We start from the raw sequence: 15,994 nt of genomic DNA, 5'->3' as shown, positions 1-15,994 counted from the left end.
ACATATTCCTACAATGGAGTATTCAAGAAACAAATGTGTTTTGATGATTAGAGCTAAGCTTTCAAACTTTTTCAAAAATAGAAACATGAAATTGGAAGAAAACTTTGGATGGAAGACGTGGAATGATTATTGTACACATCTCATTATATTAATTCCTTTGGTAAGTTTTATGTTTTAGAATAATTACAAAATATAATTTAATGAGTATATATGTAACTACACATCTATTTTTGTCTTCAGTCGGTCGAAACATTAACAAGGCTATGAATATTGTAGAATTTAAAGATGTATAAAAATGTCTTAAATCATTGATTGATTTAAAAACTTAAGTTTGTGAGTAAACATGAATTTAATTATATTATCTAACCAAACGATGTAACCATAAATATTCTCGCCAAATTAGCCGTCCACGATTTCAAGCACGAGACGAGAGTGAGATTGAGCGAAGAAACGACGAATGTGGGTTAGATTCGGCCCAATCAACATTGGGCCTGGCCCACGAATATGGCCCAAATTCGTGAAAAAATGGAAAGGCGCCAGCAATTCGCCAAGCGTAGGTTTCTCTCTCTCTCTCTGAAAAATTCCCCTTCGCCATTGGTGTACGACGGCGACGACGATGCTCAGGTGGTGCGCCAAGCTCCGATCTGCGGCGGCGAAGCCATCTCAAATTGTAAATTCCGCTTCTTCCACCCGCAGGATCTTTCACTCTTCTACATCTCTATACCAGCCCCTCCATTTCTCTCCGAATAATTTGAATTCCAGGTCCCTTTTCAATGCATCTCAACAGACTCATTCTCCCCTCGCCGCTTACCAGTGTATTCGTTCTTCGCTCTTGCCTCTCTCTGTAAGTTTAGTTTAGTTTTGTTTTCTTTGGTTGATTTTGTTTAGTTTGTTAAGAGTTTTTTTCTTAGTTATATCTTGGATTGCCGGGGAAATGCTTGGAAGGTAGGGGGACTGTTTGATTTTGAGCTGATGAGAGGAATTATTTAGGAAAATCGACTCATTGGAGCCTCTATTCCTGTTATTTCGATATTGTTGGCACCACTTGATATAAAACGATGTTCGATTACATTGAATTAAGGTTGTTCAAGTGCGGCATGTTTCATCAAGAGACCGACGGAAGAAGAGAAAGCGGACGACGCCAGTCACTTCCAAATTGAAGAAAACTAAACTGAAATTTTACTCGTGAGTTCATAATATTATGGTTGTTTTTATTTAATTTTGGAACTTTATCATTACTGTCTTATAAGTTTGTGCGTAAATTACGCGTTTTTGGTCGATCAGGTCTTACAAGTCTAGGTTTTGGATGATGAAGGATGGGAGCATTAAACGTCGAATGGAAGGGAAAAGGCACAATGCACATTCCAAGGTTTGTCTTTCTGTTTATCAAATATGCTTCTTGGTTTAGTATCATATTGACGTTGAAATGTAAATATTTGGAGCATGGAAAACTTCGTTTCAAGTTAGCTCAGGTTCACTGCATTTTCTCTGGGTTGAAGTACATATATGCGACGCTTAGGTTAGATTATCGTAACATATTTCCTTTGTCATGGACATAACGCTAATGTTAGTTCTCATCTAGACGTTTAAATTGTACCATATGTTTAATTGATGCTGCCTTGCACTGTTATCTTCTATAACTTTCCGATATAATTTTGAGAAGTTTCTATTTTTTATCATTAGAAAGAATGTCGATGGTTTCTGCGTTTCATTTGCATTTCACAACTCCCATGCTTGGGTTACTATCATTGGATGCACATTTCTGTTAACTTTTGGAACTCTTGGCTTCTCCCTGGTAGCAATGTTCAAGTTTTAGCCTTTGTATTTCACATATGAATATAATCCTCATAGGTCTTCAAGCTCTTTTATTGTTTAGATTTGTGCCATGGGCATTAGAAGATAGAGCATTCAATATTGGCTCGCTTAAAAGAAATTTTCCTGAAAGGTGTCTAAAGATCTATATCCCATTTTGGCTAACTTCATAATGTGCGTTAGTTTATTGGAATATTTGACCATATCAATGCAAGAAAACTTACCTTCAGTCTCTATATGTGGATTTTCAAATCGTTCCACATGTTGAATTGGTGGATTTTTTAAAATATTGTGCGACTTCATTTGAGGTGATTTCATCAATATGTCGTGAATGAATACTGTTGTTCTTCAAAACTCTTATTTCTCATAGCACAACTCCCATTCCGTCAAATGCATGTCTCTCTTTCCCAAAGTTTTATCCTCCTGTACTTACTAGTTTGGTTGTTTGTTTTTTTTTTTTTTTATTAAATATCCATGAGTATTTGGGTTAGCTTACACACATATCAACTAATCTCAGGGACAACCTGCTTGACCCTACAATATTTGGGTGCCAAAGAAATTTGTAGGATATTAAATTCTAGATAGATGGTCATCATGGATTGAAATCATTCTTTATAAGTCATTTATTTATTTGTTTGTTTATTTTTTTATGAAGAACCACCACTTTCATTGAGGATAAATGAAAGAATATATGGGCAAGCAAAAAACCAAGCCCACAAAAAGAAGGGGAGGTCCCATTACAAGAAAACACTCCAACTATACAAAATCATATCTATGGAATAATTACAAAAGACATTCGAAATCGAAGCCCATTGGAAAATATGAAAGCGCACAAGAGACCATAACTCCCTAGGATCTCTCTCCACACCCCTAAACATCTTACTGTTCCGCTCATCCCACAAGACCCAAATGATCGCATAAACACTAGCAAGCCAGAGAAATGGGCCTTTCTCCCCGAACAGTGGATTAAGGAGGAACTCCTCGATCATAGCACTGGCTTCTCTATGACGGGCACACATGAAGCCAAATGTCTAGAAGAAAGAATCCCACACAACGCTCGCAAAGCCACATCACCAAAGAATATGATCAAGGTCTTCCTCCACCTTCCAATATAGAATACAGCAAAAAGGCTCAACCAACAATGGCAGCTTCCGAAAAAGCCTGTCCAATGTGCTAATACGACCATGCAAAACCTGCCAGATAAAGATTTTCACCTTTCTAACCTTAGGCTCCATTTGGGATTGTTGTAGCTTTTAAAATAACCGTTGGCAATTGTGCTTTTAGAAAAATCAGCTGTGAAAAAAATAAGTAAAATAGTGTTTGGAAAATTTCAGTTTAAACTTGAAAAAGTAGGTTGGAATGTTTGGTAAATAAATACAAAAAATATCTTATTTTAGATATAATAACTAAAATAGACTTATAATCATTTTTTTAAATTTCTTTTTGTAATTTAAAATTTTAAATAATTGTTTGGTATGATAAATTTTGTTTGTTATAGATTGATTTTTGAATATTAAGGAAAATAGCTTTATTTAAAAATATATCAATATGATATACTTTTTTTTTAAAAAATGATGCATTTAACTCATGAAAAATAGAAAATAGATTTGATTAGGTGAGAAATATATAAATATATAAAACAAATATTTTTCTAAAGTATAAAATTGAAAACTAAATATTAATTAATAATTCTACCTGATTTTAGGAGAACCTAAAAGCTAGTAGGATCCTGCTTTTAAAGTAAACGTGAAATTAACGTATTTATAAAAGTGATTTTAACAGATTTAATCTATTTTACCAAATGCAAAAAACGGTTAAGATTTTTTCCAAATGGCTTTTGGACACAACTAACCCAATGCCAAACGTAGCCTTAATCCTCCAACGCACTGAGAAGACTGGCACACATGAGGGAGAAAGATCAACAAGACATTGAAAGAAAGACTTATATGAGAACCCATCCAAAGGATTGGGGTTCTACACTCTGACAACCCTTCTTTGAACTCTAAAGGGTCGACTCTCAAGTAAAGAAAGAAGAATAGACACATCTCTGGTTTCCCTATTGGAAAGAGCATGACGAAACCCGAAGGAAAAAGAAATAGAGCTCCCAAACCACACAAGAAAATTAACAACAAAATGGTTTTTAAGAGAAGACAAATGATACAGCCTAGGGAACAATCCACAAAAGGGTCTCTCCCCCACCCAGTGATAGTCCCAAAAATACGTATCTCTCCCCTCCCCCACCACACAACAAACCTGAAGAACAGAACCTAGGAGCTCTTTTGAAACGTCTTTCCTTAGATTTCGATAGGTACCCTTAATCCCTTTTGCCAACCACTCAAAAGGGTGGGGCCATTTTTACTAACCATGATCCTGTGCCATAGGGAATTGGGCTTAGAGGAAAAACGACATAAACATTTAGCTAAGAGGGCTTTGTTATGCATCCTAAGATTCCTAATTTCTAAACCCCCCAGGGAATTCGGTCTCTCGTTAATTGCCCAATTGATCAAATGTGACCCTCGGCCTTTTTTTTTCATCGATACCTTCTTAGAGGAAGTCATGCATCAACCTCTCTAGACACTTATACACATCACACAGGGCTCTAAAGAGAGAGAAGAAGTAAATAGGGTTGCTACTCAAAACGGACTTGATCAAGGTGAGTCTACCCACTTTAGAAAAGAAACCCTTCTTCTAGGAAGCTAACCTACTTCGAACTTTATCACAACAAGATTCCATAAAGAAACAGACTTTGGGTTACTTCCAAGAGGGAGGCCCCAGGTAGGAGGATGGAAGACTACCAACCTCACACCCCACCCACTCGGCTCAACTCCTTTATTATCCAATGACCACTAGACCAACTCATGATGGTTAGTTTTTGTTTATCTTTTAAAAGAAGGGAAGTAGATAGATAACAAGAGTCACACAAGAATGATGACCCTATAATCACAAATAGGGCACATAAGCGATGAGCAGAAATTTGGTTATTGGGAGGGGGTGGGGATACCTACAAGGATTTTATATAGGGGGCTTCCACTCATTGTTTTAAAAGGCTGAAGGCAGGTCTTAAAGCTTTTCTTCTTGAAAAGGCGAGGCAATAACCAACCGGAGGCATAAGCATCAGTTTTAACTAAAAATATATTTAATGTAAAATCTCGTATCTTTTTTTTAAAGCAAAAGTAGTAATAGTTCAAATTGTCACCAAAGTCAAACTTTTATGTTTTTGAAGAATAGGGAAAATTGTTATAATTTTTCTAAACATTACACGAACGGGTCATTTTACTCCTAAAGTTATCATCCAACATCTTATGTCCATGCTTATCCCTAGAAAAAATGTGAGATAAAATGTGGGAGAATGTGGTAGACTCACCCTTCCTTCCAGTAGTCTTTAATGAAGTGGTGGTTGGTGAATGTGTCAGGCAGGTGGGAAGGATTTCGTTTAATGGAAAAGTTACGTTCACTTAAGCCTCCTTGAAATTGGCCTTGAAATCTTGGGATCAAGAGTCAAGACGTCTATGGGGATATTTGGATCAAGAAGCAAGAAGGTTCCAGATCAGCAAGAGATTTAGAGGGAGGTTAAGTTTTTAGACCGACTTGAAAAGGAGGCCTCTCTTGGGATAGGTTTTCGAAGATGAGTGAGCCTATCTAAAGGCAGAGTTTGGGGAGTTTGTTATGAAAGAGGCGATAAGTTGGAGGCAAAAGGCTAGAGTGAGGTGGGCAGGGAGAATCCTTAATGGAAGGAGTAAGAATATCATAGGCCCTTTAGAGAACATTATGAAGGGATAGAGAATGAGGATATTTCCTTTTTCTCTCTCTGTGTGCTTCAGCAGTTCCTTTAGACCTTTCACAGAGGGTTTAGATTCGTGTCCTATCGCAGAAATTGACAAAGCTTAGTTGGACTCTTCCTAATGATTTTTGGTTATGATAGAAATAAGGCCCTAAATCTTGAAAATTTTACTATGGAGTTTTTCCAAGGAAAACCAGGATTATGTGAAGTAGGATCTTTGGAAGATTTAGATTTTTTGGAAGTTTTATGGAAGTATTCGGGATAGCTCCTTTAATTAAACTCATTTTTTGTCTTAATACTAAAAGTTTTATGAGGTGAGTTTTGTAAGAGGGTCTTGTTTTGAAATCAATTTTGAAAAGGCTTATGATAAAAGGCTAGAGAGGACTATAGGATTTGCAAGTATAATGGTGCCATTTTTAAGATCATATTACGAAAGGTTTATAATCATGTGGACTAGGACTTTTAAATAATGTCTTGTGGAAGAGGACTTCAGGTTTAAGTGGAAGTTATGGATTTGGAGTGTATTAGGTCTACCAAGTATTCCATCCTTACTGGTAGAAATCTGATAGATATAATTCAAGCTGCAAGCAGTTTGTCGTATGTGTCAAGGTGATCTTCTTTCTTCTTTCCCCTTTCTTTCGATTGTGGACACTTTGAGTAAAGCCATTCTTGGGGGAAGGCAACATTCTCGAGGGTTTCATGGTTCGGCGGTATAGCATGTCGTCACTCATCTTTAGTCTGCTACTGATACTATCTTCTTATGATTGGACAGGGAGTAGGCCTTTGCTAATCTAAATTGTATTGTCCTTTGAATTTATTTTTGGGCCAAAGATCAGTAGAGGAAAGAGTTTGATTCTAGTCATCAATTTTCATTTTGTTACTGTTGAAATACGTTGAATTTAGCCATAAGGGCATTTTTGTAATTTATGCTATATTTGCTAAATTAGGGTTTCACCTCATTCTATTTATATCTGAGGTTGGGTCTATTGTAGGTATGACATTAAATAATAAGTCCTTTTTCTATCATGATTTTTCTTTCCTGAATTAGGGTTTTCTATGTAAACTCCTTGTGTCGTCTTCTTTTCTTCTATTTCAATATGGTATCAGAGCAAGGTGATGAAACCGTAGCCCCAATAGAAGAAACTCAGTCATCAAACTTGATAGGTGAAGGTACGCTGACTAATGAGGCTGTGATTCGAGCAGCAGTTGACCGCTATCTCTAAACCATCATCCCATGTGGTTCAGCAGAACAGATCCAGCCGGCGAGCCGAACAGCAGGTGGTGGGCTTGCTCCAGCCAGCGCGCCGATTAGCTTCCAGACTCTGCCGTTCCAGCTGAACACCATCGAGAAAGGTCACGCTCTCCAGCCGGCACATGTGAGCGGGTCACAACCGATCGGACCCTCGACTTCGCACACAACCATCTCAGCTTCGCACGTCCCCTAGCCGGCGCACGCAATCGATTTACAGCCAATCAGTACCTCGACTGTCTCAGCTTCGCACGTCCTCCAGTCGGCGCACGCGATCGATTTACAGCAAATTAGTACCTCGGCGTCGCACAGAACTGGATCTGCACCAGACGGTCGTGGGTTTGCTCCAGCTGCCGGGTCGGGTTAGATCGGCACGATTTCTTCAACCTCGCAGCCGATTGCCGAGCCTTCTGTCCGCTACCCACCATCACAGCCGTCTGGGAGCAACGCCAGTCACGGGTTGCCGAACTTTGCCGCCGGTGGACTTCCGACAGTAGCTTCTTCACAGTACCATGGTGGACAGCTTCTTCCTCATGTGTATCCAGTTCAGTCCCAGTTTCGAATGGGTGATTCCATTGAAAAAAATCCCATGGTTTTTAGACAAAAATTCCAGATCTGAATCTCATGGGGAACTCCAACAACAATTGGTTAGTCTCCAGCAACAGATGCCCTTGGAGCCAGATTGAATGGCCATGATTCTTCCCCGATGTATTCAGAAAATCCGGTATCAATGTTTCCTACTCTTCCAACTTCTAATTTTTTATCTGGAACAATTGGAAATTCTGCAGGAATGATCACGGGAGAGAAGTTGAATGGGCAAAATTACTTCTCTTGGTCCCAAACAATTAAAATGATTCTTAAGGGACGCCATAAGTTTGGATATTTGACTGGAGAGATACCACGACCGAATCTTGGGGATCCTCAAGAGCGTGTCTGGAAGGCAGAGGATTCTTTGCTCCGCTCAATGTTAATCAGTAGCATGGAACCACAAATCGGGAAACCTTTACTTTATTCAGCCACTGCCCGAGATATTTGGGATGCAATCCGACGGTTATATTCGAGGCGTCAGAACACATCCCACCTGTATACTCTACGTAAAAAGGTTCACGAATGCAAACAAGGGAGCATGGATGTAACGTCATACTTCAGCAAGATGTCGTTGTTATGGCAAGAAATGGATCTATGTCGGGAGATCATCTGGAACTGCCCACAAGATGGAATTCAATACTCCAAGATAGAAGAGGTTGAGCGTGTGTATGATTTTCTTGCTGGGCTGCACCCCAAATTTGATACAGTTCGTAGTCGAATACTAGGGCAGAAACCAATTTCGTCTCTCATGGAGGTCTGTTCGGAGGTTAGATTGGAAGAAGATAGATCGAGTGCAATGAACGGGCCGGGTGTTACCACTGTAGAGTCAGCTACCTTCAGGGTAAAGTCCGCTGGAGCTGATGGTGACAAGCAGAATAGTAAAACACCCCCAGTATGTGAGCATTGCAAAAAACAGTGGCACACGAAGAATCAGTGTTGGAAATTGCATGGTTGCCCTCCAAATGGTAAACGTCACCCTCTGAATGACAAGTCGAAATCTGGGCGTGCTCTAGTGGGTGAATCAGTTGAGGGGGCTGCACAACCTCAAACACAGCCTCCAGTGACCAATCCTAGTGATTCAGGTACCATAGGGATCAGAACAGTTGCTCAATCAAGTAACCCTCAATCTTTTAGTTTCCTTGTTGAAGGGAATGAGTTATGGATTCTAGATTCAGGAGCGACCAATCACTTGATTGGCTCATCCGACCGGTTTCTCTCATACTATCCAAGCGTTGGAAATGGGAGGATTCGAATTGCGGATGGGTCCTTCGCTCCTGTTGCTGGAAAAGGCAGATTGTCACCATTTCAGGGATTAACTCTGCAAAATGTCTTACATGTGCCCAAAATTTCTTAGAACTTATTATCAATAAGCAAAATAACAAAAGATTTGAACTGTAGAGTTGTCTTCTCACCAGATACTGCTTTGTTTTAGGACTTGAGCTCGGGGAAGACGATTGGCACTGCCCGATATGACGGAGGCCTATATTTCCTTTCTCTAGATGCTTCCTCCAGAAGCTTGTTTAGGACTAGTCTTTTATCTTCGTTTACTATGTCTGAAACAAATTATTTATTGTGGCATTTTCGTCTTGGACATCCTAGTTTTCAATATATGCGATATTTATTTCCTCATTTCTTCCATAATGTGAATGTTTCTTCATTATCTTGTGATGTCTGTATACGTGCTAAACAACCTCGCGTGTCGTTTGTTTCTCAGCCCTATAAACCTACCCAGCCTTTTCACCTGGTCCACAGTGATGTTTGGGGTCCCTCAAGCATCTCTACCCTGTCTGGTAAACGGTGGTTTGTAACTTTCATCGATGACCATACCCGACTTACATGGGTATATCTCCTTGCTGATAAGTCCGAGGTTTTATCTACCTTCAAACAGTTCTATACCACTGTATTAACATAGTTCAACACAAAGATTGCCATTCTTCGGAGTGACAATGGTCGTGAGTTTGTCAACCACACCTTCCAGGAATTTCTAGTGTCAAAAGGGATCATCCATCAAAACTCGTATGCATATACTCCACAACAAAATGGGGTGGCTGAACGGAAAAATCGCAATCTCATTGAAGTTGCTCGTTCCTTGATAATTCCAGCGACTCTCCCTTCGTACCTGTGGGGAGATGCGGTTCTTACCGCAGCTCATCTAATTAATAGAATGCCTTCACGAGTTCTAAAGTTTCAAACCCCTCTTGAGTACTTCAAAGAGTCCTATCAGTCTACCCGTCTTATTCATGAGGTTCCTCTTCGTGTATTTGGGTGTACAGCCTTTGTTCATACTCATGGTCCACACCGGACTAAGTTTGCTCCACGAGCTAAAAAATGTGTGTTTGTCGGGTATCCCCTTCATCAGCAAGGCTATAAATGCTTTCATCCATCTTCCAGAAAATATTTTGTCACTATGGATGTCACGTTCCTTGAAGATAAACCGTTCTTTCCCGTTAGTCATCTTCAGGGGGAGACCACGAATGAAGAGACTAACAGTTCCACGTACTCCGTACCCATTAGCCTCAATCTTGATCCTAGTCCTAATATTCCTGAACTTGAGCCTAGCCCCAATGTTCCTGGACCTAGTCTACCTAGTCTTGAACCTAACTCTGTTCCTGTTGTTCCCGTGTCGGTTTTTCCTACTAGACAAGTGCCCTGGATAACATACTATAGGAAGAATCTCAGAAAGGAAATTCAGGAAACCTCTGGTGTTCCATCGGAAAGTGTCCAAGCGTCGGAACCAGCTCAGGTTCAAGATCCCGTTGTTTCAGAGGAGAGTCTGGAAGAAAAGTCTGGGAACATAGAAAATGATGAAATGAGCTCAGAGAAGATTGAAACTTCAGGAGGTAATGAGGTGCTGAAAGATCCTCAAGAAGATGCAGAATTGTCTCAAAAGTCTGATACTGAAGAGGGACAGACGAAAACTGACAACTATGATACCACTCTGGATATGCCTATTGCTTTGAGAAAGGGAACCAGGTCATGTACAAAAACCCTTTGCATAGTTTTCTTACCTATAGTAACTTATCTCCTGGTTTTAAGGCTTTTACTACTCAGCTGGATGCTCTAGCAATACCTACTAGTGTACATGCGGCCATGGAAGTTCCCGAGTGGAAAGCAACAGTAATGGAGGAAATGAGAGCTCTTGAGGCAAATAAGACTTGGGAGTTAGTAGCTCTCCTTAGAGGTCACAAAACAGTTGGTTGCAAATGGGTGTTCACAGTGAAGTATAAGTCTGATGGAACACTCTAGAGGTATAAAGCCAGGTTAGTTGCTAAAAGGTTCACTTAGACGTATGGGATTGATTATTCAGAAACTTTTTCCCCAGTGGCTAAGTTAAACACCATTTGTGTTCTTCTGTTTGTCGCCGTAAATAAAGATTGGCCCCTACATCAACTAGATGTAAAGAACACATTCCTAAATGTTGAGTTGGAAAAGGAAGTTTATATGAGTCCACCTCCAGGTTTCGAAGCTAAGTTTGGGAATCATGTTTGCAAACTCAGGAAGTCTTTATATGGGTTGAAGCAGTCCCCTAGGGCATGGTTTGACAGGTTCACCATATTTGTTAGACTCCAAGGGTTTGTTCAGGGGCATTCTGATCATACCTTGTTTACCAAAAAATCACCCTTAGGAAAGATTGCTGTGTTGGTTGTGTATGTTGATGACATCATCCTATCAGGGGATGACATGGCAGAAATTGCTAAGCTAAAACAAAGGATGGTAGGTGAATTTGAAATCAAGGATCTTGGTAGTTTAAGGTATTTTCTAGGGATGGAACTAGCAAGATCAAAAGCAGGAATATCTGTATCTCAGCGGAAGTACACTTTGGACTTGTTAAAGAAAACAGGAATGACTGGATGCAAACCTATTGACACTCCTATTGAGGTCAATAGCAAACTGAAAAGTATTTCGGAAGGAGTTCCTGTGAATAAGGAGAGGTATCAACGCTTAGTAGGAAAACTGATTTACTTGTCTCATACTAGGCTCGACATCTTCTATGAGTGTAGTAAGTCAGTTCATGCAGAGTCCATATGAGGAGCACATGGAAGCTGTGACTCGAATTTTGAGATATCTACAGTCCACCCTTGGGAAGGGCTTGGTGTTTAGGGAACATGACACACGGAGCATCGAGGCATATACTGACTCAGATTGGGCCGGATCTGTGACTGATAGAAGGTCAACCTCAGGGTACTGTACCTTTGTATGGGGATATTTGGTAACTTGGCGGAGTAAAAAACAGGGTGTAGTGGCCAGAAGTAGTGCTGAGGCAGAGTATAGAGCTATGAATCTAGGAGTGTGTGAAGAAATCTGGTTGTAGAAAGTTTTATCTGATCTTCACGAGAGTAGTTCGGGGCCCATGAAGTTGTATTGTGATAATAAGGCTGCCATCAGTATTGCGAATAATCCCGTGCAACATGATAGAACCAAACATGTGGAAATTGACAGGCACTTTATTAAAGAAAAGTTAGACCGCGGAGCTATTTGTATTCCCTATGTACCTTCAGTCCAACAGATTGTAGATGTTTTTACGAAAGGGTTATCGAGACAGACGTTTGAAGCTTGTATTAGCAAGTTGGGTCTTGCCGATATCTATGCCCCAACTTGAGGGAGAGTGTTGAAATAAGTTGAATTAGCCCTAAGGGCATTTTTGTAATTTATGCTATATTTGCTAAATTAGGGTTTCACCTCATTCTATTTATATCTGAGGTTGGGTCTATTGTAGGTATGACATTAAATAATAAGTCCTTTTTCTACCGTGGTTTTTCTTCCCTGAATTAGGGTTTTCCACGTAAACTCTTTGTGTCGTCTTCTTTTCTTCTATTTCAATAGTTACGGTGAATAGGTGGGTAGCTTTGGTGCGGTGTTTCCTTCAATGTTTTTTAGGTCTCCCTCTAGGTCTTAATCTTTGTAACTTTTCAGCTGTGTGGAGTTTTCCTTATGAGGAGCATGTAGTGTAGCTCTATGATTGTGGAGAATGGAGATTCGGTTGTATCTTCCTTTTCATGTGATGATCGAGTGTGGTAGGCTGGTCTGTTTGCTACCCTTTGGAGTCTTTGGTTTGAAAGTAATATCAGTGTGTTTAAGTAGCAGATGTGGAGATGACTTGGGAGGAGGTTTGATTGCTACCTAGGCCACGTCTTTGTTTGGACATCAGTTCCCAACTCCCAAAGATTTTGTAGTTAGCCAAAGGTCTTTTTGTTGGGGATTTGAGCCCTTTTTTGTATTTCTTGGCTCCCTTCCAAATATATATAAAATTAAAAAAAAAAAAATTGCTTGGCTCCTTCAATGTCGGATTTTCTTAATGCTTGTTGACCTCTCTTTTTATATTATGTCATTCATTCTCAATGGAAGCATTGATTTTCACGGTTTTTTTTTAAAAAAAATCTTTGTAAGGATCCGATTGTGAGAAAGATGCAAAAACGTCTAGCTTCTTGGAAGTGAAGCTTTTTCTCTGAAGAGGCCAGAGGGTACACTCTTCTATTCAGCCAATTTTAGTGGCATCTCGACGTGCTTTCAATCTTTTGAGTCTCCATATTAATTAGTAAGACCCTGGAGAAGCTTATAAGGGATTTCTTAGGGGAATGGTTCTCATTTAGTGGGGTGGGATGTGGAGTCTAAGACGGTGGACCTTGGAGGGTTAGGCATAGGCAACTTAAAAGGTGCGAAAGGTGATATTGTTGGCTAAATAGTTGTGTTATTTCCCCGCGAATTTGATACTTTATGGCATTAGGTTTTTGCAAGCAAGTATGCTCTCCATCCTTTTGACTGCACCTTGAGTGGTACTTTGAAAGGCACGTCCAAGAATTTGCAGACATATGTCTACCCACACCCCACACCCCACACAACCCCCCCCGGTATTTGGTGTGTGATGAGATGGATACATACTCTTGAGAGGACAAGTGGTTGGGGGATAGACCCTTGCTCCATTTTCCTTTGTTTACGTCACCTATCCTCTATGAGAAATCATTTTGTGGCCTCTATTCTTTATGGTGGTTTGAGCTATCTTGTGGGGCCTTTAGATCTAGAGGAACGATAGAGTTCTTGTAGGGTTGATAGGTATGAAGAGAGGGTGTGTGGGCTTGTTTGTTAAGTTCCATTTCTCACTTTAGGCCATGGCTTTTAAGGCTTTTTTTAACTGTACTTCCAAGTCTTATTTTTGTCATAGTTTATTTCCCTTTATGCCCTTTGTATTCTTTCATTTATTTTTAATAAAAGTTAAGAATTTCATCATCAATGTGTGTCATCCATGAAAGTCCTAAAACTAATAATAGTAATAAGTAAACTTACTATCAAAGGTACAGGACTTCTAAACTTTTATTTTCACTCATAGAGATCCTAAATATCCTATTTTATAACCATTTGGTCTTTTGTTTTTTAAAATTAAGCCTATTTCCTCTCAATTTCTTACTATAGTTTTCATCTTTCTTAAGTAGCCACATTCTAAAAACAAAAACAATTTTTTAGAAGCTACTTTTTTAGTTTTCAAAACTTGACTTGGTTTTTGAAAACATTGGTAGAAAAGTAGATGACGAATCAATAAATTTAGAGATAGAAAGAGTGCTTATAAGCTTAATTTTCAAAAACTAAAAACCAGATAGTTGCAAAAGGGCCCTAACCATTTCTGTTTACTCACAACTGAACTAAAGCAATGCCTACCCTTCTCATTGGTTTTTGAGAATATTTGTACATAGTGCCTTCCCAGTGCGGTTAGGTATTTTTTACGCCGGGCTTTTGTCGCCTTCTTTGTGAAATGTTTGGTGTCTCCGACAACACAATGTGATTTTGAAAGCATGAAGGGTTTCTTCTTGTGGGGACAGGAAGAATCAGTAGAGAAACTTTTCAGAATTTATGGTCATGGATTCAAGGTTTTTAGCTACCTACCCCCGGTTTAAAATAAATGTGTATCTCATGCTCTTGCTCTTCCTTCTTTTGTTCTTTTCCCTTGTCTCTTTCTTTTTTTTCTTTATTAAATTACAAGTTTAGCCTCTGAACTTTGAGATTTGCATCTATTTGATCTTTGAACTTTTGAAATATCTAATAAATTATGAAGTTTCAATTTGTGTCTAATAGGTCCCCAACAAATTCAAAAATTTTGAAAAACTAATAATGACCCTTAGATATATTTTTAAGTTTTATATCTAATGGAATATTGAACTTTTAATTTTGCGTCAGGTAGATTTGTAAGTTATTAGACTAAATTTGCGTTTGGTATCGCTTTACGTATTTTGCCAGTACATGCCAGCTTTACAAATACCTCCACTGAACCCTTTTGTCGTTGTTATAATATTCTTTAAAAAATTGCAAAATGCAAACTCGACTTGAAATTACCTTTTTTTGAGTATTCAATGCAGTCCAAAAGATCAAAGCGGAGACTGAGACAGCCTGCCATTGTCCCATTAGCATATGCCAAGGTAATGAAGAAGCTCAACTTTTGTGGTTAAATTATTTGGTTTGATCCTCCTCTCTTGTGCTACTCTGGATCGTACGAGCTTCAACATCATCATTCAGTTGGCTTTTCCTTTTTCCTCTTTTGGATTTAAAATTCAGAGCCCTAGAACAAACCAAGATGAAGAATAATTATTTCTTAGTTATATGAAGTTGATAGAGATGATGATTCTGATTTAAAACAGAGGTTATCTTTTTATTGTGATCTATTGTTAATTTTATGGTCACTATTATTATCTACCTTTTACTAATATTTTAAAAAATCAAACCAAAATTTGAAAACTAATAGTAGTTTTTAAAAATGTGTTTTTATTTTTAGATTTTGAATAATTCAACCCTTGTACTTATGAAAGATGCAAACTATGGTAAGAAAATAAAGAGTTATTTAAATTCGTGTTTGTTTTTGGTGCACTATACAGTTAGAAATATACTGCAATGATTTTTTAGAATTTTAATTTATGTAAATTTATTCCCGTCAATCTTAAATTTACATATTAAGTTCTATTTTGTGAATATTTTACAATTTCATGTAAATACCAATTTAGAGTTTATTAATAATGAGTTGAGCTCATTTTCGTTAAATTTCTTACTGAATCCCAAACTTCTAAGGTCACGTTTACCAAACTTGACTAAAATCAGTGTAGTCGTAAGGAGATTTTATTGATGGATGAATTGTAATAGGTCTTAAATGAAAATATAATTGGATTGTTTTTTTATTGCGTGATTTAGAATTATGAATCTTTTACATTTTATTATTATTCTTATCGTTACCATTATTGTTTAACTTTAATGGTAAATGTAGAGGGAACAATAAATGTAGTAGATTCAAAATTTTTATACTATTACAATAATAATCTCTAATAATAACTGGTAAAGATAGTGGGTTTCACATAATTTTCAATCACAATCAGATTGAGTACCATATATTCCTCAATTAGATTACACAATTTTATTATAGATTTTGAGGTGAGTTCCACGATTCGTTACAATTATGGAATGCAGTAAATAACAAAAGTAATCAACTGAGGTCTATGTTTTACATTACCATTGATGGATTACTTTTCACTTGAGGTACAGCTTAAATTCAAAACATAGAAATCAAATTGAGATTAAACCTTTAATTA

General features: G+C 38.3%; 1 protein-coding gene across 1 annotated transcript; it reads left to right on the top strand.

Moving 5' to 3' along the window:
• Positions 1-532: 532 nt before the first annotated feature.
• On the top strand, positions 533-15,079 carry LOC120077803 (Ribosomal protein L35). Its single transcript, XM_039031842.2, has 4 exons — positions 533-844; positions 1,082-1,185; positions 1,285-1,369; positions 14,777-15,079. The coding sequence occupies exons 1-4, from the start codon at positions 617-619 to the stop codon at positions 14,864-14,866; spliced, it is 507 nt and encodes a 168-aa protein (XP_038887770.1). The 5' UTR covers positions 533-616; the 3' UTR covers positions 14,867-15,079.
• The last annotated feature ends 915 nt before the right edge of the window (positions 15,080-15,994 follow it).

This window comes from Benincasa hispida, chromosome 5, assembly GCF_027475165.1.
Source record: "Benincasa hispida cultivar pf3 chromosome 5, pf3_genome.v1.1, whole genome shotgun sequence".
Taxonomy (NCBI): Eukaryota; Viridiplantae; Streptophyta; class Magnoliopsida; order Cucurbitales; family Cucurbitaceae; genus Benincasa; species Benincasa hispida.
Note: the sequence above shows the minus strand (reverse complement) of the source record. Positions and strands in the feature narration are given on the sequence as shown.

Bases quoted from the DNA above. Each gene is read 5' to 3' on its own strand.
- LOC120077803 (XM_039031842.2), top strand. From the start codon at position 617: ATGCTCAGGTGGTGCGCCAAGCTCCGATCTGCGGCGGCGAAGCCATCT. The intron at 845-1,081 runs GTAAGTTTAGTT...CATTGAATTAAG, and splicing joins CTTCGCTCTTGCCTCTCTCT to GTTGTTCAAGTGCGGCATGT. The intron at 1,186-1,284 runs GTGAGTTCATAA...TTGGTCGATCAG, and splicing joins ACTAAACTGAAATTTTACTC to GTCTTACAAGTCTAGGTTTT.